At 37.7% G+C, this 24,518-nt stretch overlaps 3 protein-coding genes across 6 annotated transcripts; 1 reads left to right on the forward strand and 2 right to left on the reverse strand.

Annotated features, from left to right (window-relative positions):
* The first annotated feature begins 314 nt into the window (after positions 1–314).
* arhgap1 (Rho GTPase activating protein 1) lies at positions 315–12,383 on the forward strand. Its single transcript, XM_077229023.1, has 13 exons — positions 315–480; positions 3,777–3,924; positions 5,767–5,859; positions 5,943–6,030; positions 7,971–8,102; positions 8,215–8,301; positions 8,443–8,541; positions 8,627–8,737; positions 8,912–8,988; positions 9,149–9,226; positions 9,317–9,445; positions 9,618–9,721; positions 10,504–12,383. Exons 2-13 carry the CDS (start codon positions 3,786–3,788, stop codon positions 10,672–10,674), a joined length of 1,308 nt encoding a protein of 435 aa, XP_077085138.1. The 5' UTR covers positions 315–480; positions 3,777–3,785; the 3' UTR covers positions 10,675–12,383.
* Positions 12,384–12,776: 393 nt separating this feature from the next.
* LOC143737495 (SPRY domain-containing SOCS box protein 3) lies at positions 12,777–14,745 on the reverse strand. 3 transcript variants are annotated; one of them, XM_077229024.1, is made up of 5 exons: positions 14,616–14,745; positions 14,096–14,260; positions 13,667–13,798; positions 13,180–13,370; positions 12,777–13,079 (listed from the first exon to the last, which is right to left on the reverse strand). In XM_077229024.1, the coding sequence occupies exons 1-5, from the start codon at positions 14,716–14,718 to the stop codon at positions 12,876–12,878; spliced, it is 795 nt and encodes a 264-aa protein (XP_077085139.1). In that variant the 5' UTR covers positions 14,719–14,745; the 3' UTR covers positions 12,777–12,875. The 3 variants fall into 3 exon arrangements, with proteins under 3 accessions (XP_077085139.1, XP_077085140.1, XP_077085141.1); XM_077229025.1 differs by having other exon boundaries at positions 14,096–14,258; positions 14,612–14,671; XM_077229026.1 differs by having other exon boundaries at positions 12,901–13,095.
* A 284-nt stretch (positions 14,746–15,029) lies between these two features.
* On the reverse strand, positions 15,030–24,382 carry atg13 (ATG13 autophagy related 13 homolog (S. cerevisiae)). 2 transcript variants are annotated; one of them, XM_077229027.1, is made up of 18 exons: positions 24,145–24,365; positions 22,918–22,998; positions 22,729–22,809; positions 22,508–22,627; positions 22,339–22,385; positions 22,098–22,238; positions 21,580–21,620; positions 21,392–21,488; positions 21,183–21,281; positions 20,439–20,532; positions 19,568–19,666; positions 19,050–19,145; positions 18,751–18,890; positions 18,442–18,529; positions 17,249–17,326; positions 17,053–17,166; positions 16,240–16,368; positions 15,030–15,851 (listed from the first exon to the last, which is right to left on the reverse strand). In XM_077229027.1, exons 2-18 carry the CDS (start codon positions 22,984–22,986, stop codon positions 15,774–15,776), a joined length of 1,611 nt encoding a protein of 536 aa, XP_077085142.1. In that variant the 5' UTR covers positions 22,987–22,998; positions 24,145–24,365; the 3' UTR covers positions 15,030–15,773. The 2 variants fall into 2 exon arrangements, with proteins under 2 accessions (XP_077085142.1, XP_077085143.1); XM_077229028.1 differs by lacking the exon at positions 19,568–19,666 and having other exon boundaries at positions 24,145–24,382.
* Between the last annotated feature and the right edge of the window lie 136 nt (positions 24,383–24,518).

A 24,518-nucleotide genomic window follows, 5' to 3' on the forward strand; every position in this document is an offset into this window, starting at 1 on the left:
TAACTAGAGATGGAACTTTTTGTACACCACGTACAAACCACTGAAATCAGTTGATAAATGTATTTTTTTTTTTTATCCAGAAAAACCGCAGCTCACAGTTTACTTGCATTTGATTACAGTGCAGTCTTGCCCTTCGCAAAATGGCGGACGCGTTGACGTATCCCAGCAACGTTCCAAAGCGGCCAATAGGGCGTCTATGTATTTAATAGGCTTGTTCGACTTGAACCGGCGCTGCGCAGACCGATCGGTTGATGACATCAAAGTACCGCGAGAGCGATTCAAAAGCATAAGGAGCCGTCTGCTCTCTAATCGCTCTCGCGGTACTTTGATGTCATCAACCGATCGGTCTGTGCAGCGCCGGTTCAAGTCGAACAAGCCTATTATGTCTATGATTACAACGACCGCAAACCGGAAGTCCCGAATGAAATTCGCAAGATTGACAGAGTTGTGAAGACTTCAGTAGGGAGCGCTGAAAATTAGGTAAATTCATTTATTTTCATTTGACTTAATAAAACCTGCAGGGTTTTGCTCATCGTTTCCTCGGATCCGCATAAGTCTTTAGCCGTACGGCAGGGCAACACTTCTTAGAATGTTCGTCCTGTTAAGTCAAGATGAAACAGGTTTGCAGCTAACGTTAGTTAGCTTAGCAGACTGTCGACTGATAACAACGAACGAACCAATATGTGCAGAATTTTTGCTTTGACGCCCTCACTTGCAAGGAAATCTGTTGCGTATTATTTAAATCACACGTTTAACTGTTACTCTGTTCTTGCTGGGTAAACGCACGGTTAACTTACGTGCCCAGATGTTGTGTTTCCTTAGAAACGCTGGAGAATCCGACCTTATCTGTCCAGAGCAGGAGTCTAGACGTGTTGACTAACGCTACATGAGACGATGAAAAGAGAGTAACGTTAAACGTTTGACACTGAACCCAAGCACTTTAAAAGTTCGAAGAACCGCTGGCATGAGCGGTTGTTGTCTGGCAGAAGACACGCAGGATTACTGACCTGTCACAGATAAACTAACGTTACAATGTGTATGGGCATGGGCAGAAATCAAGCTATGAGCACCGATCCCAATGTCGATAGTTTCCCCTAGCTCCCACAGTATTGTTCATATGATAATTAAATAATAGTGAAATCTTGGCTATACCTTTTTTGTGTACAGTAAACGCAGCTCAACAAAACGCTCTCATTCAGTGTCCTTTTTTACGTCTTTAGTGAATCTTTATATGAGATGTTTACGTGTCCTACAGTGTAACATGTTCTATTCCATCTAAAACAATTTTAAACAGCTATTTGTTCTTTATTATTATTATTATGTAGCTTTTATGGCCTCGTATTAATTAAGAGACTTGCATTTCTTTCACTGCAGGGCTATGTTGAATAAATCCTTCACTATTATTCTCAGTTTAATCTAAAATCTACCCATTCGCTTATGTGATCACTTGAGGCGTGCAGAGTTCATTAGTTGTGTTTTCTCCTGTGGATTCATGGATGGATGACCACACTGCAGAGAGATGAGCAGAATCTCACCACACACTTAGCTTTGCTTTCTTGTGCATCGCTCTGCAGATTTTTCTGTGGTAGATGTGCTGAGCACATCTGAACCATGCTAAATGACTCCCCTAGACTAGACACAAAAAGAAAATTATTACATTTGTGATTGCTGCAGCAGAATGGAGCTGGGAATATGATGAGCGGCGCCTGGATTGCTGACCTGCCACAGATAAATTACCATATGTATGGGAAGAAGAAAGCAAGCTATGAGCACAGATCACATTGTTTTTCCCCCTGTAGTATTATTAATGAGATTATAAACAATAATGAAATCTTGGTAGTACCTTTTTTGTTTATAAGGTCATTGGTACTTGAGAAAGAAACTAAATATTGATTTTTGGCATTTTTTTTAAATTGTGGTGTTGTAAGGCTAGTCTTTTAGAAAGCGTATAGTTTATTTGGGAGGTGTTGGGGTTTCTTTATGTGTTTTGTTTTTAAACTCTCTTTAGGGTCTTTGTTTCTGTCTGAAGTGCTGGTTGACTTCACTGGCTGCAGCCTTGAAGTCTCTGGAGCACAACTGTGAATGAGGAGCATTGTTTTTGCTGATGATCTTGGGTAATGAATTAGAGAACCATCGTAGAGTGGAACAGGACTGATTTTTGCTGTCTGGTCAGAACAAAAGGATATTTGGTCAAGCACTGACATCAGAAGATAGTTCAGCAACAACAACTAGCTACTTAAGAATGATGAGAGCTTCTCTATATGATTTCTATGAATATAGCAAGATTGCTGTCAGTATTTACAACAGAATCGTACTCAGTCAATCACATAACTGAGATAAGCCATGTTCTTTGATCAGAGCGACAGATTGACCCGGGTTACGCCACATGAAGAATGTTATGATATCCCATTATTTAGAGATATGGACGTGGGTGTCACAGTAGAATGAAGACTGTCACAGATATTAGTAAACGTGAATCTGGCTCTGCTACGGCTAAGGCTATAAATAGGAGCATAGGGTAAAACTGAGATTTCTTGTCAGTATACGGTTGGATGGCCACATTGCCGCGCGGCACCAAAGCGAGGGACTGTCACAGCAGATCAATGTCTGAGCCCTACTGACGCCAGCATTAGTAGCCTTACAGCTACACACATACAGAAATCAAAAATATAGCACATTCACCATGTCACAATATTTTCATACTAAAAGAATAAGAACAAAATATAATTATAATGTAATAAATAGCCTAGTTAATAGTTTAGTTCCACAAAGCTTGACCCTGCAGAATTTTTTGAGGTATTGTCAAATATTGAATCGCTGGCTATGAGAATCAGTGCCATATCGTATCACAATGAACTGTCCAATTTACACCCCTAAAGATTATTTGATCTAGAAACAAATCCTTTTTTAATAATGCTTTAGTTAATTAACCTAATTTGCTAATTTAACAGAATAGAATCTAATGCAACAATTTACAGGTTCTTTTGAATGGAGTGTTATTGCAATGAAGAAATTATATAGTTTTGCAACTATTAGTTGTCCAAGACATCACAAAAGCTCATTTGTTTCTTTTGATTCCACAACTGCTTTCTAGTCCATTAGCTGTATCATTTATGAATAAAAACCTATTCTGAATAATATAAATATTATTCATTTATGCTAAGTAATTTTGTGCATGGAAACTTGCATTATTATAATGTCCTTGTTACAGTGTAATTATACATTTAAGTCCTGAGCAATATTAATCAAGAACATGTACTATACTTACTATAGTGTGTTGGATTAGGGTTTGGTTTTGGGTTAGTTGCATATAATTTTGCAGAATTTACTGTTAACTGCTACAGTTAGTACATGTAACATAAAAAATGACACTGTAGAATAAAGTGTTACCTAAATGTATGAATCAGTATCTAAGCCAGAAAACTAAATTAATATTAGCCCGTTTCTAATGTTATGTCATTGCTGTGCCTTATTATGAAAGGTGCTTCCGTTAAACAATCCTCACGGAACCGATTCATAGATTGCAAGACTGTATTACGAAACAAACTCAAAGGACCTGTTCATCATTTGTCATTGTGGTCACCCATGTGAGTCAGCCAGTTACTGTTCAAGCAAGTGTGTGCGTGTGAAACGCTGCATTTGCACAGGCTTATGCTGGACGGACAGGAACCTAATGTGAAGGGAACTGAGCGTTTGCAGATCTCAGCATAATGTTGTGTGGTATCGTTTTGTGCTGTTCTATGTCTAACTGTTGTGTGTGAATTGTGTTGTCTTAGAGGACCATCATGTCCTCTGACCTGCTGGTGGACCTTCAAGATGAACTGGGAGGAGACGACTCTCCTAGTGCTGCCCTGGACCAGCTCAAACTGGTACAGGACAAACAGTGGCCACCAGATGACCCTTTTTTTAGCCTGAGCAAATCTGGTGAGTGCACGTGTGTGTGTGTGTGTGTGTGTGTGTCATACAGGATAATAATAATGTTTAAATGTAGGCTAGTTTCTTTTTGCAGAATCACTGTTCGTTTTGGAAAATAAAGCTGTGTGAGGAAGTAATTGCAAAGAACTACAATTTTTATCATGAATTCCAATCATATGCTTGCTATATTTAGAAGCAAATGAAGCTGAAGTCTTCCAGATGACATAATTGTCACTGTCTATTTAAGATCCAGCAGAGAACTCAAGTATTATGCAGCATTAGTCATACAGCACACACACGCTTACGACATACTGTATGCAACAAATTGCTATCGATATGATGTCGATATGACCAACGGACATTTCATGGTCTTTTATAGTCTCGACTTTAAAATTGGTCGTCCCAACCACAAAAGAGACCCCCTTCACCTTTTCACTGCCGTACATCCTACAATCGCCACAGTACATGATTTTCGTTGCTGGATCATATACCAACCCTTCTCAACATCACTTTCGGTTGAACTGTCTTTTCTTTTTTTGTTTCCTCTTCCTTTTCATCCTCAGTTATTCTTTTGTGTGTTGTTAACTCTCTGGGTTTTGTTAAGCCTTTTATGTATGTGCCGCCACATAGCTGAACAGGTTCACTTCTCTACAGGGACGTCTTGGTTACATTGTCTTGTGACATCAGTCACTGGCGCTTGAGCAAAGGCAATAGGCTTCACGAATTGACCAATGAGCAAACACTCTGAGCAGGTAGTGCTCATGGGAGTTGTAGCATAGTGTAGTGTCATACTGCAATTAGTTAAAGGGGTGGTTGATTATGATTTCACTTTTCTAAATTTAGTTACTGTGTAATGTTGCTGTTCGAGCATAAACAACATCTGCAAAGTTACGACGCTCAGAGTTCAAACTTCAAAGCAAATGGAGATATTTTTTTCCCCCCGAAATCGCTTTTTAAGGACTACAACAAACGGCTGGTAGGGACTGCACAAGGGTATTCCTCCCGGGTTAGTGACATCACTACCCCTAAAATGTACATAAACCCCGCCCCCGGGAAGAAGAGGAAGAGAAGAGTTGAGAAGAGGAAGAGTTGTTGTAGTATAGCACATTTGTGAGTCTGCTCAAGCAGTCGCATCTGTCTTTTCACATTTATTGCAATACAGTATGTAACACGTATGCAATAGCATCTTACAACAGTTCCCACACGAGCGATTTATAGCTTATCAAATCCTTGAAGATAGTTAACTCCACATCAGCTACATAGTCATCAACTAACCATTCAGAAACGTCCTGTTGCATTCTACATGTTGTCACTTTTTCTTGAGGCTCTCCATCATTCTCTGACTTTGGTTTGAACATAAAAGGCAGAACAGTTTAAATTTTAGTGCATGTCTGCAAGCTGCTAAGAGAGAGCTGTTGAAGCTCCGCCCTCTGTACCGTGTCATTTGCACTTAAAGGGTCATACAAAACGACCCGTTTTTGCTCACCCTCAAAAAGTGACAACTTTAACATGCTATCAAAAATGATTTGTGGGGTATTTTGAGCTAAAACTTCACATACATGTGAAAAGACCATTATACCTTCAATTATTTCAGATGCCATTTGAGAAGACTACAATTAAAATATTTATATTGGCATGTGTTAATGTCAAGCCTTGTTTCCGTGTATCATCTTTGACTGTAATATTGTAAGCCTTACAAAATAGTGCCATGCCTTACTTTTAATCCAAGAGACATTTACATTCAAGTGGTATTTTAGGATCCTGTGAAGAGTCTGCAAAATTACATTTTTTAGACTCATTAATTTTTAAAATTTGCTTGAAATGTGCCATTCAATATATTCTTCCCTGCAGCTTCAGACATTAAAAGTCTTGGTGACAAGTCACATCTGTCCTGGGACGACCCCTTCTATGACATCGCCAGACATCAGATTGTGGAGGTGGCAGGTGAGACGTTTTTAAATGCATAAGCATCACCAGCTAGCATTTATTCTATTTCTAAAGTTCTTGATCTTTCTCTTTCTTTATAGGTGATGATAACTTTGGTCGGAAAGTCATCGTTTTTAACGCTTGTCGCATGCCCCCCCAACATCAGCTGGATCATCATAAACTTCTCATGTAGGCGTCACTACTCTTACTTGATTTTTGTGCTTCATCAAGCTTGTCTTAAAGGCTTAGTTCACCCAAAAATGAAAATTAAGTCATTAATTACTCACCCCCATGCTGTACCAACCCCGTAAGACCTTCGTTCATCTTCGGAACACAAATGAAGATATTTTTGCTACATAGGCTGCCTAAGGGAATGAAACTTGACGGCCCAGAAAGTCATTAAAGAACATGTTTAAATATTCCATGTGCCTACTGAACTGAACAAGAAGTAGTAGAAGAAGAACGTCTTCTTCTCAGTTCTCGTGCATGCGTCGTGGAAATCTCTTCAACTCTCGTCTTAAGGCCCACAAGGAAGTAATGGAATAGTCGAATAAAGCCGTTATTTATGTTGTTTTTTTCGCACAAAAAGTATTCTCGTCGCTTGATAAACTTATAGTTGAGCCACTGTAGGCACATGGAATATTTAAACATGTTCTTTAATGACTTTCTGGGCCGTCAAGTTCCATTCCCTTAGGCAGCCTATGTAGCAGTGATCCACCTCTCAGATTTAATCAAAAATATCTTCATTTGTGTTTCCGAAGATGAACGAAGGTCTTACGGGGTTGGTACAGCATGGGGGTGAGTAATTAATGACTTAATTTTCATTTTTGGGTGAACTGACCCTTTAATACGTTGCATCACCTATGCATTGCCTTTTTGCTAATTACGGGTGGTTGAAATGACATGGTTTATTATTTGTCCAGGCAGTCTTATGTAGATTAGCACAAGACACTATAAAGATTAAGGTCAAGTACAGAGAACAAAAAAGTTCAGGGAAAACATTGATTATGATTCAAGGAGAGAAATTGTCCTCAGGGAAAACAAATGGAGAAGATATAAGCAGCACTTTTGAGTTGTCAACTGATGTTTTCTTGTGTAGTTTATTTGGTTAATCCTAATATATTTAGGTTTTAATAGATATGGTGTTTAAATATATTGATTATATTCTTACATTGTGAAAATAATATATTTTTACAATAAATAATGTTCATTTTTTGTTATCCTGTGGTGTGACAAAGTAATTTGGTGTGACATTTAAAATAATATTCAGATAAAATTATTAGAGTTTGATAGTTGTTAATGGTTTCAGAAAAAGTTTTATTAAATTATAGCACAGTTTTGCTAACCACATTCATGTACTTAATTCATATGAAACAAATTTCAGTCGACTAAAATGTTTGTCATTTTTATGAATAAATAAAAATAAAAGCATAAAACGCACTGACCTGATTTCATAGACCGGGCTTAGATTAGACCTTAGTTCAATTAGGACATTTAAGTAGACTTTATAAACCTGCCCAATTTTTTTTACTGGTGTGCATCTTGAGAAAAAACAGTGGCACTGACATATTTTAAGATATGTTTCTTTCAGTTAAAACAATTCAAACATGTATTTTAGTCTGGGACTAGGCTTAAGCCTTGCCTGTGAAACCAAGGGACTATGTCACATCATTTAGCAGTTTCAGGGATTATTCTAGAAACTAAGACGATTAAAGTTAGTTTAAAATGGCAAATGTATATGATCCTGTCAGCAAAATATTTGAATTGTTTTCATTTCATATTCTCGAGGTATTTCTTCCTTCATTGTTAGCATATACTGAGTAGTTGACATTTATGCAGAGTGATAAATCAGTCATGTGGTTAATGGGTCAAAGCACCATAATGCTCAAGTTTTTAATGAAGTGAAATCGAGACAGACGTCTTACATCTGTTTAGTTCCTTGTTATGAACTTCAGGAGTTGTCTGAGAGGATAATGGAATGTGTATCTATGAAGAGCAAATTTCACTCTAAAGTGTATAAATGAAACCTGAAGTTTCAGTAGTTGACATTTTTCTCATAAGTCTAAATTTTCAGCCTAATTTGATGTTTATATTTGGTGTGAATTGATTTATTTGATATTTGTGTGCAGGTATTTGAAGCAGACTCTTGACAAGTATGTGGAGAGTGATTATACCCTCATTTACTTCCATCATGGTCTGACCAGGGAGAACAAGCCCTCTCTCAGTTGGCTTCGAGATGCCTATCGGGAGTTTGACAGGAAGTGAGTGATGCTTCTGTTAGTGAGAGGTTCATGAGTGCTTTAACAATAGTACACAAGAGCAATTGGTTCTAATTGGTTCTCTCAAGCTTTACTATCGCTGTGTCTGTTGCAGGTATAAGAAAAATATCAAGGCGCTGTACATCGTCCATCCCACCATGTTTATCAGAACCATCCTTATTCTCTTCAAACCTATCATCAGGTTAGTGCCACACTATGCTTAATATGCTGAACCTCTGTCTTCCGTAAAGTTCTGTTTTATTCTGTATTTAATCTGTAGATTCTATCAGATCTGTACTGTAATCTGGGTCTGACAGCCTGTATTCTATACTTCATGTTACAGCTTCAAGTTTGGCCAGAAGATAAATTACGTAAATTATTTGAGTGAGCTGGAGGAGGTTGTGAAGTGTGATCAGCTGGTGATTCCCAACAGAGTCAGAGAGTAAGAAGTTATATATGCAGTTATACATGTACTCGGATCATTTTTTAGCCGAGAAAAAAATTCATTCAAGAGTTTCTTTGTGTAGGTATGATGATAAGATCCGTCTGTCTCTGAAGCCGTCTGTCGTCCCTGGACCGATCTCTCCCCCCCGTAGTCCTCCTCTTCCTTTCCAGCAGTTTGGCGTCCCACTGTCAGCGTGAGTTTTCCTTAAACCTTTTCTTCTAACATCTCACAGAGCTACTTTTACTGACAAAAAACATGAAGCACCTTCATTCTTGAGTTAGGACAGAATGTACTCTTAACCCTGCCATTTTTTTTTTTTAGAAGCTTTGCTTATTGAGATTGAGTTTTTGTTGTTGTTTGAAATCAGATTGAGACAATTGGCAGCAGATTCGGAGGGAATTCCACTAGTCATGCGTGACACTATTGGATACCTGCAGGAGAATGGTTGGTCTTTTGTTACTTTATATATATATTTTGCCTTCATGGGTTGAAATTGTCTGTTGAGCTCACAGTCATAGGTATGGAATGCCAAATTGATTATAGATTATTGTACATTTATTTATTTATTTGAGAATGTGAATTTCTTTTTCATCTTCATTTGTAGGCCTCCAGATAGAGGGAATATTCCGGCGTTCTGCAAATGTTTCTTTGGTTAAGGATATTAAGCAGAAATATAACTCTGGTAAAGTCATGTGATCCTCTGTACACATTTCCTGTTCATAAGATCGATCGGCATCAGTCTTCTGAATGTAGCTTGTGTGTGCGTCTATAGGAGAGGAAGTGAATTTCACTCAGCTGGACAATGTCCACTTGGCAGCTGTGATTCTAAAGATGTTCCTCAGAGAACTGCCAGAGCCGCTGCTCACCTACCAGCTCTACAATGACATTGTCAACTTCCACAGTAAGAACACAAACACACAACCCACTCACACACCACCTCCAAATTCCAGCAGGTTCCAGAAAGCACTCACACACAAACAGATCTGTACACCTCCTATACTGACATTTGTTAACGGATTTGCTAAAACATGTTTTTGCATACAAACTATTTACAGTTCCTTGTGTTTTATCAGATGTTGATACGGAGTCTCAGGCAGAAAAAATTCGGAACATGCTGATGTCACTTCCTGAGGAGAACTATGCATCACTGCGCTTCCTCATACAGTTCCTTGCTCAGGTAATGGTAATACTCATCATATTCGGCAATGTTCGACAATAAGGATTTTTTACTTAAAAGTTCAGTAACTTTTTATTTATTTTACTTTTAGAATTTTAAATATAACTTATTTTTAATGTTTTACAATTATTTAAAAAAAATTATTTAAAGTGCCCCTATTATGCTTTTTCTGACATTACCTTTCATGTAGTGTGTAATATAGCCGTTTATGAATGTAAGAGGTCTGCAAAGCTACAAAGATCAAAGTGCACGATACATGGAGTTATTGTCTCCCAAAAGAAATAACTAAATTTGCATAATGCCAGCCTATGGTCTTTACTGGCTGCCGCGAACAGTGTGTACTTTGACCACGCCATCTGACCATTCAGAGCAGAGTAGGCTCTTGGAAAAGAGGGGTTTTTAGAGAGTCTGAATCTTTTATTGAACCTTTTCAGTCACTGAGAAATGAGGTGATGTGCAGTGTATATTATGAGAAAATTACAGCTTTTTATTTAAAAAAATGTTTTATTACCTTGGTTACATGTAAACTTATAGTAGGAAACTTCCAAAACAAAATTAGGAACCTTTAAAATACCATGATAGGGGCACTTTAAAAATAATTTTTTTTTTACATTAAACTTTTCCCAACACATTTTTTTTCCTTACAAAAATAGCTGATAATTGTACAGGTAACCTCATTGTAGCAATAAATATCCATGCTAATAGATCTTGCTCAGTATTTCTTTCCTACTTTCTCCTTTAAGCCCGTTAGTGTTTCGATCTTTATTGTTATTGATGTGCAGGTATCTGCTGAGAGTGAAGTCAATAAGATGACCAATGCCAACCTGGCTGTGGTGTTTGGGCCTAACTTGCTGTGGGGTCAGGATGCTTCCATGACACTCAGCGCAATCGGACCAATCAACAACTTCACCCGCGTCCTGCTTGACCTTCATCAGGAGGTCTTCGCTCAGTGAGGAGCAGGAGAACTTTTCACATTGACTTCACCCCGGTTATTGTCCCTTCCCTGTTCCATAGCTTTGCCCCTCTGCTGTGTCCCGTCCTCCGTGTCTCCCTCAGTATTGTAAAATGCATGAGTGTTTCAAATGGGTGAAGCTACACGAAAAGGATACTAGAAGGCGCAGGGCGGTCAAGCTTTCACAAAAGTTTAGGCTGTGATTTAAATTCTGACAATCATCTTGTCTCTCCTGCACAAGTCATGTAGCTGCTGTCAGACATAATGGTACTGCACAGACACAAGAGTTTTATAAGGTCTGTTAGCAGAGGCCTAAATCAATAAACCAACAAGGAGTACAGGCAGCCATTTTTATTTTTAGTTTAGTTGCTCATCAGCTGTACTTTGGATATTGTTTGTTCGACTTGACCGATGCAAGTTTATTTCAGTACATTTTTCCAAGAAAAAAACAGACTAAATGCACACATCCTTTATTTTGTAAGCCATAGCTGGCAGAAGCTATGGACAAGTAAAAAGCACTACTACACAAAACTTGAAACACTTATTTTAAACATGCTTCTTTCTTATTACACAAAGTATATATGGTATTATGTATTGTCTCAAAGATCTTTCAATCACACTTCATTTATATTATCCGTTTCATCTTTTTTTTTTAGTGTCTCAGTGGTTCCAGGAACAGGGCAGATACTTTTATGGCCAGCACAAATTTCCTGATGCTGAAACAGCTGATTTTTTTATATACATATCTACCCTTCTCTCTGTATGTATGGAGTTTTGTGTATTTTGTGTGTGGTCTTTTCAGTAATGCTGTTGTATTATTATACCCCAGAAATATTTATTTTGGCCAAAGATTATGTGGTTAAAATGGTTGTGGTAAATTGTATTTGTAACTAGAAGACGTACTGCCTGTCAGGGACAGTGCCATTACACATGGGCGCATTTGAAACAAAAGCCCAAACAAGATTAGGAATAGCAAACAACAATTTGATGCAATTTTGTCCTCTTAGTAAAATTGAGGTTTTATCTATGAGTAAATATATCATAGTGCGATAAGTTATTGCTGGTGTCTGAGTACATAAAGACGTAAGTACATCGACATTCCAGTTGTATCACGGGGCTCTGTACTTGAAGTGGGAGTTTCCCCTTCGCTTTAATTTCATAATTAATGGATATGAACCGTCCGGATTTTGCACAAAGGAGGATTGTTTCATGATCTGAAGTCCAAAAGAACCATACAGCAGGTCCTTGGGTACTAATTAATTTAGCACTAACGAGTTGTGTCATATGCCTTGATATTGAATTGTAACTGTTTACTGTGTCATGCAAATGTCTTATTCATGTCAATACACCTGAGCATTGACATGTGGACCAGTGGCTTAAATAGTTTTAGACAAGCTCCCTCAAACCCACGTGTCTGTGTGCCTTACTGAAGTGAACTGGCGATGATATTAGCTGTTGAATTGAATTCCCCTTCTCTGGACAGATCTGTGAACTTTGTGCCATTCTCTTGTATCTGTATCCAAACACATACCTGTTTACCTGTGCTGTAGACGTGTATCTCTGGTTTCCAGGTGGAACTTTGCATTACTTCTTTTGTGAAGGTTCTTTTCTTCCATTTTGGCTGTTAAAATGTATTCTGTGCTTTTGAAATCTTTACTTTTGTATATCACGCTGTGAATTCAGAGTAATAAATTGTTAGAGATGGTGTCATATTTTTTCCCCTTTTGTGGTTTTGTTTTTTAAGCTTTAGAACATCTACAGGTTGTGATGAGCAAATAAAAAGTGATAAAGACAGATAAAAGCAGGCATTTTATTGGCTTTTAGATATTTTTCCCAGTAATAATGACACTGGGAGTATAATAAACTAATAATAAATAGTTATATAGTATTTTGGAACTTCGTCATTGCCACTTTGTCAAGTGCAGAAATTACATATAAATTAAGAATACAAACAGGAATACAGATAGAGAAAGAGGATAATAATTATAATTGAAATACTTACATATGATTTTATATATATATATATATATATATACAGTCACATAGGCTTTGAATTGACTGATTTATTTATTTTCAATTTAAGCACACAAAAAATAAAAAAAATTTGAAGAGGGTCTGCATATAAAATCTATTGCACTGGACAGAATTGTGTTGTTATTTGAGGTTGGCATGATTTTAAGTCAGAAACAGACTATGCCCTGCTTATAAATGTGCATGTGTGTGTATTTGACAGAGCAGAGGTGTGGGTAATGGTAATTTGTGTGCGTGTCTACAATGTGAAAGGGACTGTGTGATGATGTGTATGCACTGTTCCTGTAGGGAGGACATTCTCTGGCTTCTCAAACCCAGCTGAAGCTCAGTTTCAGGGGCAGTAGAGCTCACCAGAGGAAACAGAGCCTTGCTGACCTGCAAGGAACAAAAACTTCCAGAAGCATTTATAAGTACCCACATATAAACTACATCCAATACTTCCACAAACTCTATGCAGTGATGTTTCCCTCTTTACCTGCTCTAGGCCAGAGAACGCCACCCCAAGGTTCACTCCATTCCGGAAGAACGTCAGCGTTCCGGCGTTCAAATCCAGCAGAACCCCAATGACTGTATTTCTTTCATAAAAAGGCTCTGAGTATTTTAGACTCTTTCCATTATGCCAGATGAAGCCTTTGTATGATAGACCCCAACTCTCACTGTCAATGCCTTTTTGAAGAAAGCAACGGGACACTCAACAATAAACAGTTTCAGTGATACAAAGAGAAGTATTGTGTTCTTTTGTATGGTCTTCTTTCCTTCCTTGTTAATCTATGAGCCATTGATGGGACAAAATTCCTGTTTGATAATTAGATGGTGTAATTTATTTAAATGAATCAACCTTTGCTGCTGCTCCCAATTTGCTATTTACATCCTACTGAATGATTTTAGCCATGACATATTGATTGTCTCCCTAAAATGTGGGTGAATAATGTGGTATTTCTAAGAGAAACATGACTACTCACCTATGAGGTTAATGAACCTTTGGTCCCCTGTGTGAAGCAGTGCATTTTGGGTACCAACCCCCACCATCACAGAGCTTCCATATGGCGGCTCAAGGAACTCAATCTCCCAGTAATGCTCACCATGGGTGAAACCTTATGTAGAAATGTGTGTTATTATGAAGTAATGAAGAGCTTTCTACATTCAGCAAATGCAACATATGATAGTTATCTTCAAAACGACTACTCGAGAACTAGAGTATAATAAAAGCCTTATTAGCATTTCAATCACTAGTTAAAAATTAACTTTCTCCAGGCCTAGTACAAGAAGGCACTTAATGTTCAACTAGACGTTTATATACCCCGTATGACCTTGATTAAATGTAAAATTGAACTTTAATACAATAATACGTAAGAACAACAAAAACAGCGCTATTCACTCACTAGTCTTACCTTTGCTGCCTCTGACCCCTGCGGTTCCCTGACTGTCCAGCAGAGGACTGACATGAAAATACACAGCCTGTCGGCTTAGAGACAGATGAGCATCAGGAGATTTACTGTCCGGATCCCATTCCCAACGGTCCCAAGTGTGATCTCTAAAAGAGCCCAACATTTGCTCTCCACAATATAAAACATAACTGTTACACATCATTCACTATGCAGTAAGGAAAGACAAAACAAATCAGACTCCCAATGCTTCCCATTACCAAAACAAAAAAAACATTTGCTCTCATTTGAATATTTATAAGTTTAATATACATATAAGCTCCGTAACACTTTAAGTTATTATTACCTAAAGACGACTGACTAAGCGAGCCTATTTCTGGACATTTTAAAGTGTGGACACCTATCTGACGGGTGAGCACGACGTACACGTAACTACAGAACAGCACGTAGGCTAAACAAACATACGTGACATACAGTGTACGTGCATTTACGTAACCCGAAGTAATGAAGACTATATAAAACTTACTTAGGCGCTTGAAGTCCGCTTTTGCAAAGAAGGAAGACGGCACAGTCAGCTTTACATATGGGTGTTGTTCAGACAACTGGACGTCACGATAGAAAAAAAACATTTCACAACTGCTGTTAAAAACAACACTGGTTTTATCCTAATATGGAAGAAGGCGTGTGTTTGTCCTATTGCGCTCATGCATTATTAAATAGCCACTGATAAAGTTCCTTGGTAGCCTTCCAGTGACGCAACTCAATTAATATTAATAAGTCAAATCTTCGCCTCTCTATTGGGTGAACGTCAAGCTAACATATGACATATTAGCTAAAGGAACTGGAAGTTTGCTTCAAGGAGACGCAATGTTTTTTTGTTTTTTTTTACCAGTTCAGGATTTATGAGAGAGAAAGAGAGAGATAAAAAAAATAGGCTGTGTGAAATAAATCAGTTTATTACACAACATGTACATGCCTTATTAACAAAGTGAAGGGGGGAGAAAGATGACACTTAAAATAATTGAAGAAGGTCCAGCTCCTAGTGACTTGCCAGTTGCCAACATAAGCTTTTAAAAAAAAGACAAGAAAAAACATTCCTCACCATTCAAAGACCGGACAAGTAGTAATGATAAACTGTCCCTACTTAAACAAAGTTTGAAAAGTTATGGTAAAATACATTTACAGGAAGGAGGTAAGCAGACCAACTCACAATTCACTGTTGTCAATGTTCACTGTAGTGTCATTCATGGGTAAGCCTTTAAAACAAAACTGGACATATTCTCATATTTTCCCTCACACTCATGTTGTAAAGACTTCAGAAATCTGCGTCAGTGACTAGTCAGTGTGCTGGATGTGTTGTCATGATGAGCAAAACAAAAATAAAGGCTGGTACAGGTTTATACATTCATTACAGTGAGTATTACTTACACAGTTCTGCTATCTTAATAAATACAGGGGTGGGAGAATTAATGTTGCTTTTCCTTTAACAGATGCTATCCCCAAGCCAGTGGATTCATCTCATACTCTACCTCAGTTCACTTTTTTTTCCTTAATGATGATTCTCTTCATAGACCATTGCACATGGTAAAACTGACACAAAACATTGTTAATGAAAACATTGACACCTCAGTGAAGGAAGCAGGATGAGTAAAGAGGTTGTGAAGGATGCAATCTCTGTTCTGTTCTATTGTAAGGTGTCCACAAATGCATCAAACTCATCAATGTTTTTCTCATAAATGGCCAGTTTCTCTGGAAGAGAGTCCTGCAAAAATACATTCATATACAAATTCAAATACATTCACTTTACCAAACATTTAACTATAAACACATCACAATGTTACCGATGTTAAAACATCATACTACGAAATGAATATAATGAATCAGTCACCCTACACCCTGTATATAGTTTGTATACAGATTCTGTTTCTAAAAGAACTACGGTTAAATAATACTTGCAATTATTTAATAGTTCTTAATTTTAGTATCATTAGAATCATTAATTATGATTTTAACACCAGCCCTGGTTTGGTGCTAAATAATCTTTCCTATGTAAATTCACATCCCTTTCTTGCTTGAAGGTTATCCTGTCCCATTTAGACTGCAAAAATGTTCGGAATGTGCTGTGACGCAAATATGTGTTTGTTTCTCACCAAGTCCTCAGCCATTGACTGAGCGCTGACATCGATGGACAGGCTTGCGAGTTGAGGAGGGTTTTGAAACTCTCTATAGAAAGTGCCTAGATCCATTGGAAGAAGGTCATCCTTAGAGAATGCTGGTTTCTGTTCGGCACACATAAACACAAAACTGGTCTTTAAACACAATATGAACCATATCTGTCTTTTACCTTATACGTCCAAGGTACTTGCTTGTTTACATTGGTTTCATAGTACAATTCTCATGTCCCAGCTGCCCACACAAAACAAGATGGTATTTTCTGGTTTTCTCTCTCTAGTAATATTATTATTGATTTTAAGCTCAATAATCAATTGCTCTGATCAACACAGTTATGCTCGGTCACGCATAAACAGACTTAAAAAAATAGCATGATCAAGCAGGTCTCTTTGGGCCTCTCGGAGTCAACACTCACTAGCTTCAAAGGAGTCCATTTGGCTTGGGATACTGCATCATTTAACACTGTACTTGTGAAATAAAAATACAGAAGAGTAAAGTCTTCTTTAGATTTATTAAACATCAATCATCTGGAGCTTTCTCTCAGGTCAGAGTCTAAGCTTCTTTTCAGATGAATTATTGACTTGTCTGGATCACTAGATGCTCTGTGAATTGCTTGATAAACTCCCTTTTGGTGTCGAACCTCTCTAATGATTCTGATAAGTCCCCATTCACTCAATGTTATGCTAATTCTGTGCCTTTCAATGTGCTCGCTGCAATATAGCTGTCAATACCTCTAGAGGAAAGTTGATCTTGATAACTATTTTTTTTATATCATGTTGCGGTGCACCTACAAAGTCAACCATGACAAAGTCGTCGTGTGGCTGTCCCCCGCTGTGGCTCGAGCTGTTTGAGTGCAGGCTGCCTTGCAAAGGAGATGAAGGGGCCGGGGATGGAGGAGGGTGCACCTGCAAAACGAGAAAAACATGAAGAGACAGTGGAGGACGCAGCTGCACGCTAAGGACATGTAGTGGGTTTGCTTAACTGTACCATTGGGTCGTTCTCCTCCAGGTCATATACTCTTGGAGCGAACGCAGCAAAAGGAAGATCCAGACTGTTTGTCGTAACCTGGAGTAACACGTACACGTCAGAATGCATTTTGCAGGCTTGCCCCACCTTCGTTAAATGAATTTATAAAAAAAGAGGACGGATTGTGGCATTGGTACTAGGTCTATCATTAGAGGGGATTGCGAGGTGCCATTTAGGCGAACAAATTTTGGACAAAAAGTCGTCTGTAATAGGGAGTAATTATTGGAATAGCTTACCGCAGTAAATAAGACAGTGTTCTACATATTACACTTTTAAACATCACCTTAAAAAAGTGGCTTATGCTGAACCAGATGAGTAAAAAGTTTACTTAGACATTTTTAAATAATGTGTTTGAGGTTTCTGTCTATTAGTGTTTTATTTATATTTGTGTATGTGTCCTTGTATGTGCCTGCCTAGGGACAATGGATGTTAATTAGCAATGTTGCTATAATCCAACTTGTTTACATTAAAGTTACATTGTTCTCTGCGTATACTGCACTTATCAGTAATATTTTATATATCATATACTTATATATGTAATAAGCAAGTCTTGGCTTATGAATATCAAAAAACGCATGCTTAATGTATACACCATCATTCAAAAGTTTGGGATGAGAACAATTAAGGAATTAATACTTTTATTCAGCAAGGTTGCATTAAATTGATGTTTTCAATTTAAGAAAAGATTTGCATTTTAAATATGTTGTTCTTTAGAACTTTCTATTCAACAAAGAATTCTGAAAAAAAGTATCAGTTTCCACAAAAATATTAAGCAGCACAACTTTTTTCAACATTGATAATAATAATACATTTTTCTTGAGCAGCATGCTAATCAGCAGATTAGAATGATTTCTGAAAGATCTTGCGACTGAAGTGAAAATGAAAACTGAACTAAAATATTGAAAATAGAAAACAGTTATTTTAAATTGTAATAATGTATTATTTCATATATATTTTGTATTAAGTTCAGCATTGCTGAGCATAAGAGACTTCTTTCAGAAACAATAAAAACCTCACAGACCTCAAACTTTTAAATTATAATTTAATTCTATGCTAAACAAACCAGTAGTTCATGTAAATGCAGAAAAATATTGTATACGCAACTGATGATGATGGAATGTTTGTTCTGATTGTTTTTGTAAGTGTATTCTAACCTGTGTGGTGGCTTTGTTGACAAAAGCTCCTACTTTCCTGGTGAAGGTTGTCTCTGGAGCATCAGAAGGGCACACAGTCTTCACCTCACTACCACCCACACACACACACACACACACACACACACACACACACACACACACACACACACACACACACACACACACACACACACACACACACACACACACACACACACACACACACACACACACACACACACACACACACACACACACACACACACACACACACTTTGGTGAATTGACAAATTAAAAAATCAGTACTGAACATAATCTCTTCACTCTTACCTGCCACAGGATGTGGGCGGTGCTGGCTGATGGGACTGTCCAGTGGGGCATGATGGGATACGACCGTGCTCAGCTGCAGTGCCATGATTAGGTTGAGCCGGCAACTGTGGGACTCCACCTTCTTTACCCAGCACAACCATCTGATTAGGTAGAGAAACACACATGGCCACCTTGCTCAGGGCAGAATGACACACAAACATACACACACAATTCCCAGCAGCTGGTGTACATAAGAGGGGATGAAGGGCTTGAAGTCAAGTGAAGTCAGGATAGGGCCCCTGCATGTGTGTGGGCCGTACCTGGTGAGGATGTGCAGCAGCAGTACAATTCGTAGGATGGCACAAATCCACAGTTCCCAGGGCAGGAGTCTGATATGACAGGCGAGAGCTGTACAGCTGAGAGACAGAGAGAGATTCATGTCACAATGGGGTCAAATGTCAGATTAAGAGCCCTTTTAAAGTCCGGTCCTGTATTAACCTCACTGCAGAGCAGAGAGCAAGAGGGAACAGAGAAGTGGTCAGAGCGAACACAATAATAATTCAAATAAAACAGCAGGCAGGTGAGCTCAAGGAGAAGGCAGCAGCGATTGCAGTGTGCAAACAATCTCTTGGATGGGTATTACTGTATAACCCTCTGAATTAAAAGGTTATACGAGGTTATGAAGGGTAAGCAGTGGAATATACTGTAGGTTACTGGGCCACACACACTCTTTGTAATTATTCTACCAGCTGCATGCGTGTACACACACACACACACACACACACACACACACACACACACACACACACACACACACACACACACAAACACGACTCACTTGCTGTGAGATGCCAAGCCCCATGAGGGGAACCTTCAGTGTGGCCATCAGAGCTGGCTTAGGTGTCTTAAAATGTGCCTTACTTACAGTACACGCACACTACATGCACACAGAAAGAAAGAAAGGAAGAGAGAAAGGAAGAAAAACAAAGGCAACAGAAATGAAAAGAAGCAACGCTACCACAGAAAGAGATAATGGAGAGAGAGAGAGAATCTGATACTTTGGCCACATAAATGGTATTTTATGACCGTATTGACTTTGTTAACGTTCGTCTTCTGAACCCTGCAATACCACACAGTACAGCAAGACAAGTGTCATTGTAGTATTATTCATATTTATTCATATATTGAAATAGCTTTTATTTTTAAACTTTTACTTTTAGTTTACATTTTTGTTATTTTGTTACATGTTTTTTCTTTTTATTATTATTATTTTTTTTTAAATGTCTATTTTACTTTAATTTATTTTTATTTCAGTTTTTGTGATTTTAGTACTTCAACTTATTTCAGTTAGTTTCCTAGGGAAAAATTCTATTTTAAGTTTTTTCAAATACTGAAAACTATTTGTTTTTAGTTTACAATAACAACACTAATCAGGACACCAGTCTAACCAAACAGTGGGGAGGGGGAAACACTTCAGATTTTTCCTACACAGCAGTCTCAGATCATTTTCGTGACTGGAGGAATACAAAAAAAAACAATCACATATAAAGAATGAGTACCACAGAATGAGACTCGTGAATGAAAACAGCTAATCGTTATGAGAGGTTAACAGTTAATCTCTTAGATGACAGGCTGCACTGCACCTGTATTGAGGCTTGACCTGCACAAAGATGGTGGTAAAAGGTTACTTTTGACAGTGACGGCATTACCTGTGATGGTGGGGAGGTGGAAAAGGATGTGGTGCACACCTCCTGAGAGTCTTCTATTCCTGCATAAGTCCCTCCCTCATCTTCTCCAGGAGCTCTAAGAGAGAAATAAGAAAAAAGGAGGTATGAGGCCAGAGGTTAAGAGAGCAGTTAGCAGTTTGAATCTCTGTACTATCAGTATGTTGAAGTGAGACACTGGTATTAACAGTTTAAATCCAACTAGGTATGTGACAGTGAGGAAATTTTCCCACCGGTTCATTGGCGTGTGGGGCGTGTGGGGCAGTAGGGGCGGCAAGTGATGTAATCGGTGTGAGGCTGTAAACCGCGTAACACCGTTAACATAGACTATCGCAGCAAGCCTAATTCCAACTCATCCTGAGTGCTTGGAAACCCCCCCCCACAGATGTAAACATATTTAATATTAAACATAATATTAAACATTGTTAAAAAGGCTCTATACAGCTGACACTATTACATAGGTCTATTGTAAAACTTTATACTGTAAAAACAAAATATGGGTTTCTATACTGCTATATCATCGAAGCTGAAAAAAGTTGTGCTTCTTAGTATTTTTGTGGAATTTTTTTTCTGAACTCTATGATTAATAGAAAGTTAAAAAGAAAAGCATTTATAAGAAATTGACTTTTTTGTAAAATTGTAAAAGTTTTTTGTAACATTGTAAAACAAAAATCGTACTGACCCCAAATGTTTAAACATTATCTATTCTGTGACTATGACTTTTCACACCTGTAACTGCAAGGATGCATGTGTGCCATATTAGTGAAGGGTCGCTCCACAAAATGATCAATGATGATACCCATGATGGGGCCTGTCCTCTCAAACTGCCTGTAAAAAAAACAACACAAAGACATCTAGCACAAAACCACTACAAAACTACAATAACCAGAATGCCCAGGCGTTTAAAAGTATTGCATATGGGAAGCTGTAATGTATACCTTGAAGACATGAGGGCCAAATTAGTGCGATATGCACAGGACAAAGTGATGGTGCCTATGGGAGTGCCTACAATACCCACTCGCACTGTCTGGAACCCTGCGTAGAGACGTGAAGAATCTGAACAAATACACAGCTCTGGAGAATATCTAAACAACATTTATTAGTATTTTGCTCCTCACAGTATTACCTTCCCCGAGACCTGTCAGCTGGACATCTCCAAAATAGATCCTATCGAAGAGATATTATTAAGATAATGTCAATAAAGTCAATTCATTTATTTATGTAGAGCTTTATACAATACAGACTGTTTCTCTAAAGTGTCATTATTCATTATTTAGTTCAGCACTGTGAATGTTGCAGAGTTCAGTAATTATGAAACGAACTCAGTTCAAATATAAAACAGCTCTACAGAACATAATAGTGTCGTTATTCAGCTCAAAATCAGTTCAGTGTGGATTCAGTTTAGTTCAACAAGTGCAAAGTTAATCAAATCATGAAACAAGCTTAATTCAGCTATTAGCAGCTCTACAGACAGCAATAGTGTCATTTAATAATATTCAGCTCAATTCACTTCAGTGTTGATTCAATTCAGTTCAATAACAGTGTCAAGAAATGTAGCAAAATCTGATTGGACATGTTTTCCCTGCATAAAACCATGTATTATTATGGGGCCTTGTGGAGCATTGAAGGAAGTTTGTTGAGTACCTGTAGAGTATGACATAGTCATGGCCTTGTTTACGTGAAAGCTTGTAAGCAGGTGTCACCCTTGTGATGGCCAGTAAAGACTTGAGCAGCAGAGACAGCCGATTATAAACTGTATAGGACACTTTAATGTCCTTATCACACCTGGGAAAAAATCCAAACCGTAGTTACGTCCTGGTATATGTTGTTAATGTACCAACCTCTACACAGAGCATCTGAATGTGTAGGGGATCAGAGTGCTTACTTTTCATTCATTTCCAAACACCACGTCTCCAGCTCCATGGAGTCTCCCTGAATTGGTAAACACAACTTATTAATACTCAGGTAAAAATCTTAGGCATTTCAAACATTTTGTTTCATGTTTATCATAATACTGTTATTATATAGAGAGTGAACAGAAATGAAGACTAGACCTCTGAGGTTTTGAGGGAGATCTCCACACACATGGATCGGCCGATGCCAGGCAGCTGTCCAGCAAGAGCTTTTTTTGCTTCATGAGTCACCTCAGGGATGTCTTTTATTGCCAGATTAAACTGAGAGAACATAAAGACACACAGACAAACAGAGTTCATGTTAGTTGTGATGTAAAGAAAACAGGGCTCTTTGTAAAAGGAGCATCCTCATCGTGTTTTACCCAGTCTGAACCGGTCGGTGATGAAGATGAGCAAGTGGTGATCTTCTCTCCAAGTCGGGCTTGAACTATAATCTGCACCGTCTGAAAGACACATAGGTACAACAAAGTACATCATCACTCTGTGTCGACTGGGAGACCAGATTTCACGGATGCAACAAAACCTTATAATGTATTTATTAATGCAATCACCTTCAAGGCAAAGAATTTGATGAATTTATCCAAGTCTTTCTTGTCCTGTGTACTCAGATCACTATCCATTGTCGCATAAGCCTAAGACATACAAACGAAAGAAGTTTTCTCAGTAAACAGTGGAAGAGCTGATTAACTTTACAGATAATAGTACAATAATCGAAAAGGTATATACAACGCATAATTCAAAGTCAAGTCAATTAGTCAAAAAAATAAATAAATTATATAATATAAAATCATAACATATTCAGATACAACATCTACAAGATGACAATTTATCAGTCAAAGTGTTACCAAGGGAAAATAATATAAATTATTCAAAGAGGCCATCTTACTCCACTGCACAGGTAAACTTTTACAGAATGTATAAATGACTTTTGCTTAATATAGATTAAGGTGAAATAGTGTCATTGATGTAAACTACTAAATTATCTATTCTATTTTGACCATTTTGTTGAATATTTGAATAACTGATGACAGACAAAGCAGAATCCCAGTTTATTCGAGTACTTAAGTTATAACAGACACATGAATGCATTATTAATTGATTATAGTTGTCAATAACAACACTGAATTCAAACTGAATGTTTTCACGGAGTTATCCTATAGGTTTTATGAATAACCAAGATGTCTGAAATAAACATCTAACTTGTGGAATTACTGAATAAACGCAATATAATAATGTGTTTACATTATTATTATTATTATTATTATATAACATGTCACTAGGGTCTTCTGTTCTGAGGGCAGAATAATATTTTCACTTTAAAATAAAAACTAGCCTATATTTTTATACTACATAGTATTCAGATAAATGAAGAAGAGCATAGCCATTTACCAAATGTGTTGAGTTGGGATTTTGTGCCATGTATAAGTTAAAATCAATATGGTGGTGGGGTCTTTTGCATAATCCTACCTTAATATATAATAATAAACGAATTCACTATTGTCTTCGTGTCATTAATACTGTCACATCTCTGACAGCTCGCCTCTAAGCATTTAATCATGTAACTTACTCAATAGAAAACAATAACAACAGCACTCTTCTCTTCAAAAACAGATTTATAAAAATCAACGTCAATTAACTGTGAGTTCATCCGAGTAGAGATTTGAAACAGCAGACTCGCCATTTGTTATCAACAGCCATACATCTCAAGTTGTTTACAATCATCTGTATGTCTGTGCAGTCAATGCTAACACCTTAGCAAAACACGCGCACATACTTACAGCTCATCACAGAGTGGAGATTCAACTGTAAACACGCAGAGTATGACGTTAACTGTGCAATTCACCGTAGCTGATTGTGTGAAACGGCAAAATACAGCCTATAAACGATCCTGTATTTTCAATTAATCACATCGTAGCACCGCAACATCACACACTGACGGGCTCCCCATTTTTGTTTATTTTGCTTGTTTCGGCTAGGTCAGGAATGACGTGTTGCCTGTACCGATTCAACCACACCACTTTCGTTATTTCGTGAAAAAATGGTTAAATACATCTGATAACTGTATGCAATTGTTATAATAGTACATATAATATGTTATATTTTAATATGCATCTAACCGCTCTTAATTTATTGTCAAAAGTAACGAATACAA

This window comes from Siphateles boraxobius, unplaced genomic scaffold (genome assembly GCF_051911475.1).
Source record: "Siphateles boraxobius isolate OS27281-9 unplaced genomic scaffold, OSU_SipBor_1 130, whole genome shotgun sequence".
Classification (NCBI taxonomy): Eukaryota; Metazoa; Chordata; class Actinopteri; order Cypriniformes; family Leuciscidae; genus Siphateles; species Siphateles boraxobius.

Coding starts and splice junctions, on each gene's coding strand:
- atg13 (XM_077229027.1), bottom strand. CDS start 22,986: ATGGATAGTGATCTGAGTACACAGGACAAGAAAGACTTGGATAAATTC. Junction 21,489..21,579: donor GCTGACAGGTCTCGGGGAAG/GTAATACTGTGA, acceptor GTCTCTACGCAG/GGTTCCAGACAGTGCGAGTG. Junction 20,533..21,182: donor ATGCATCCTTGCAGTTACAG/GTGTGAAAAGTC, acceptor TTTCTCTCTTAG/AGCTCCTGGAGAAGATGAGG.
- arhgap1 (XM_077229023.1), top strand. CDS start 3,786: ATGTCCTCTGACCTGCTGGTGGACCTTCAAGATGAACTGGGAGGAGAC. Junction 8,738..8,911: donor TTTGGCGTCCCACTGTCAGC/GTGAGTTTTCCT, acceptor GTTTGAAATCAG/ATTGAGACAATTGGCAGCAG. Junction 9,227..9,316: donor TAAGCAGAAATATAACTCTG/GTAAAGTCATGT, acceptor GTGCGTCTATAG/GAGAGGAAGTGAATTTCACT.
- LOC143737495 (XM_077229024.1), bottom strand. CDS start 14,718: ATGTTTTTTTTCTATCGTGACGTCCAGTTGTCTGAACAACACCCATAT. Junction 14,261..14,615: donor AGCGGACTTCAAGCGCCTAA/GTAAGTTTTATA, acceptor TATATTGTGGAG/AGCAAATGTTGGGCTCTTTT. Junction 13,371..13,666: donor AAGGTTCATTAACCTCATAG/GTGAGTAGTCAT, acceptor TTCTTCAAAAAG/GCATTGACAGTGAGAGTTGG.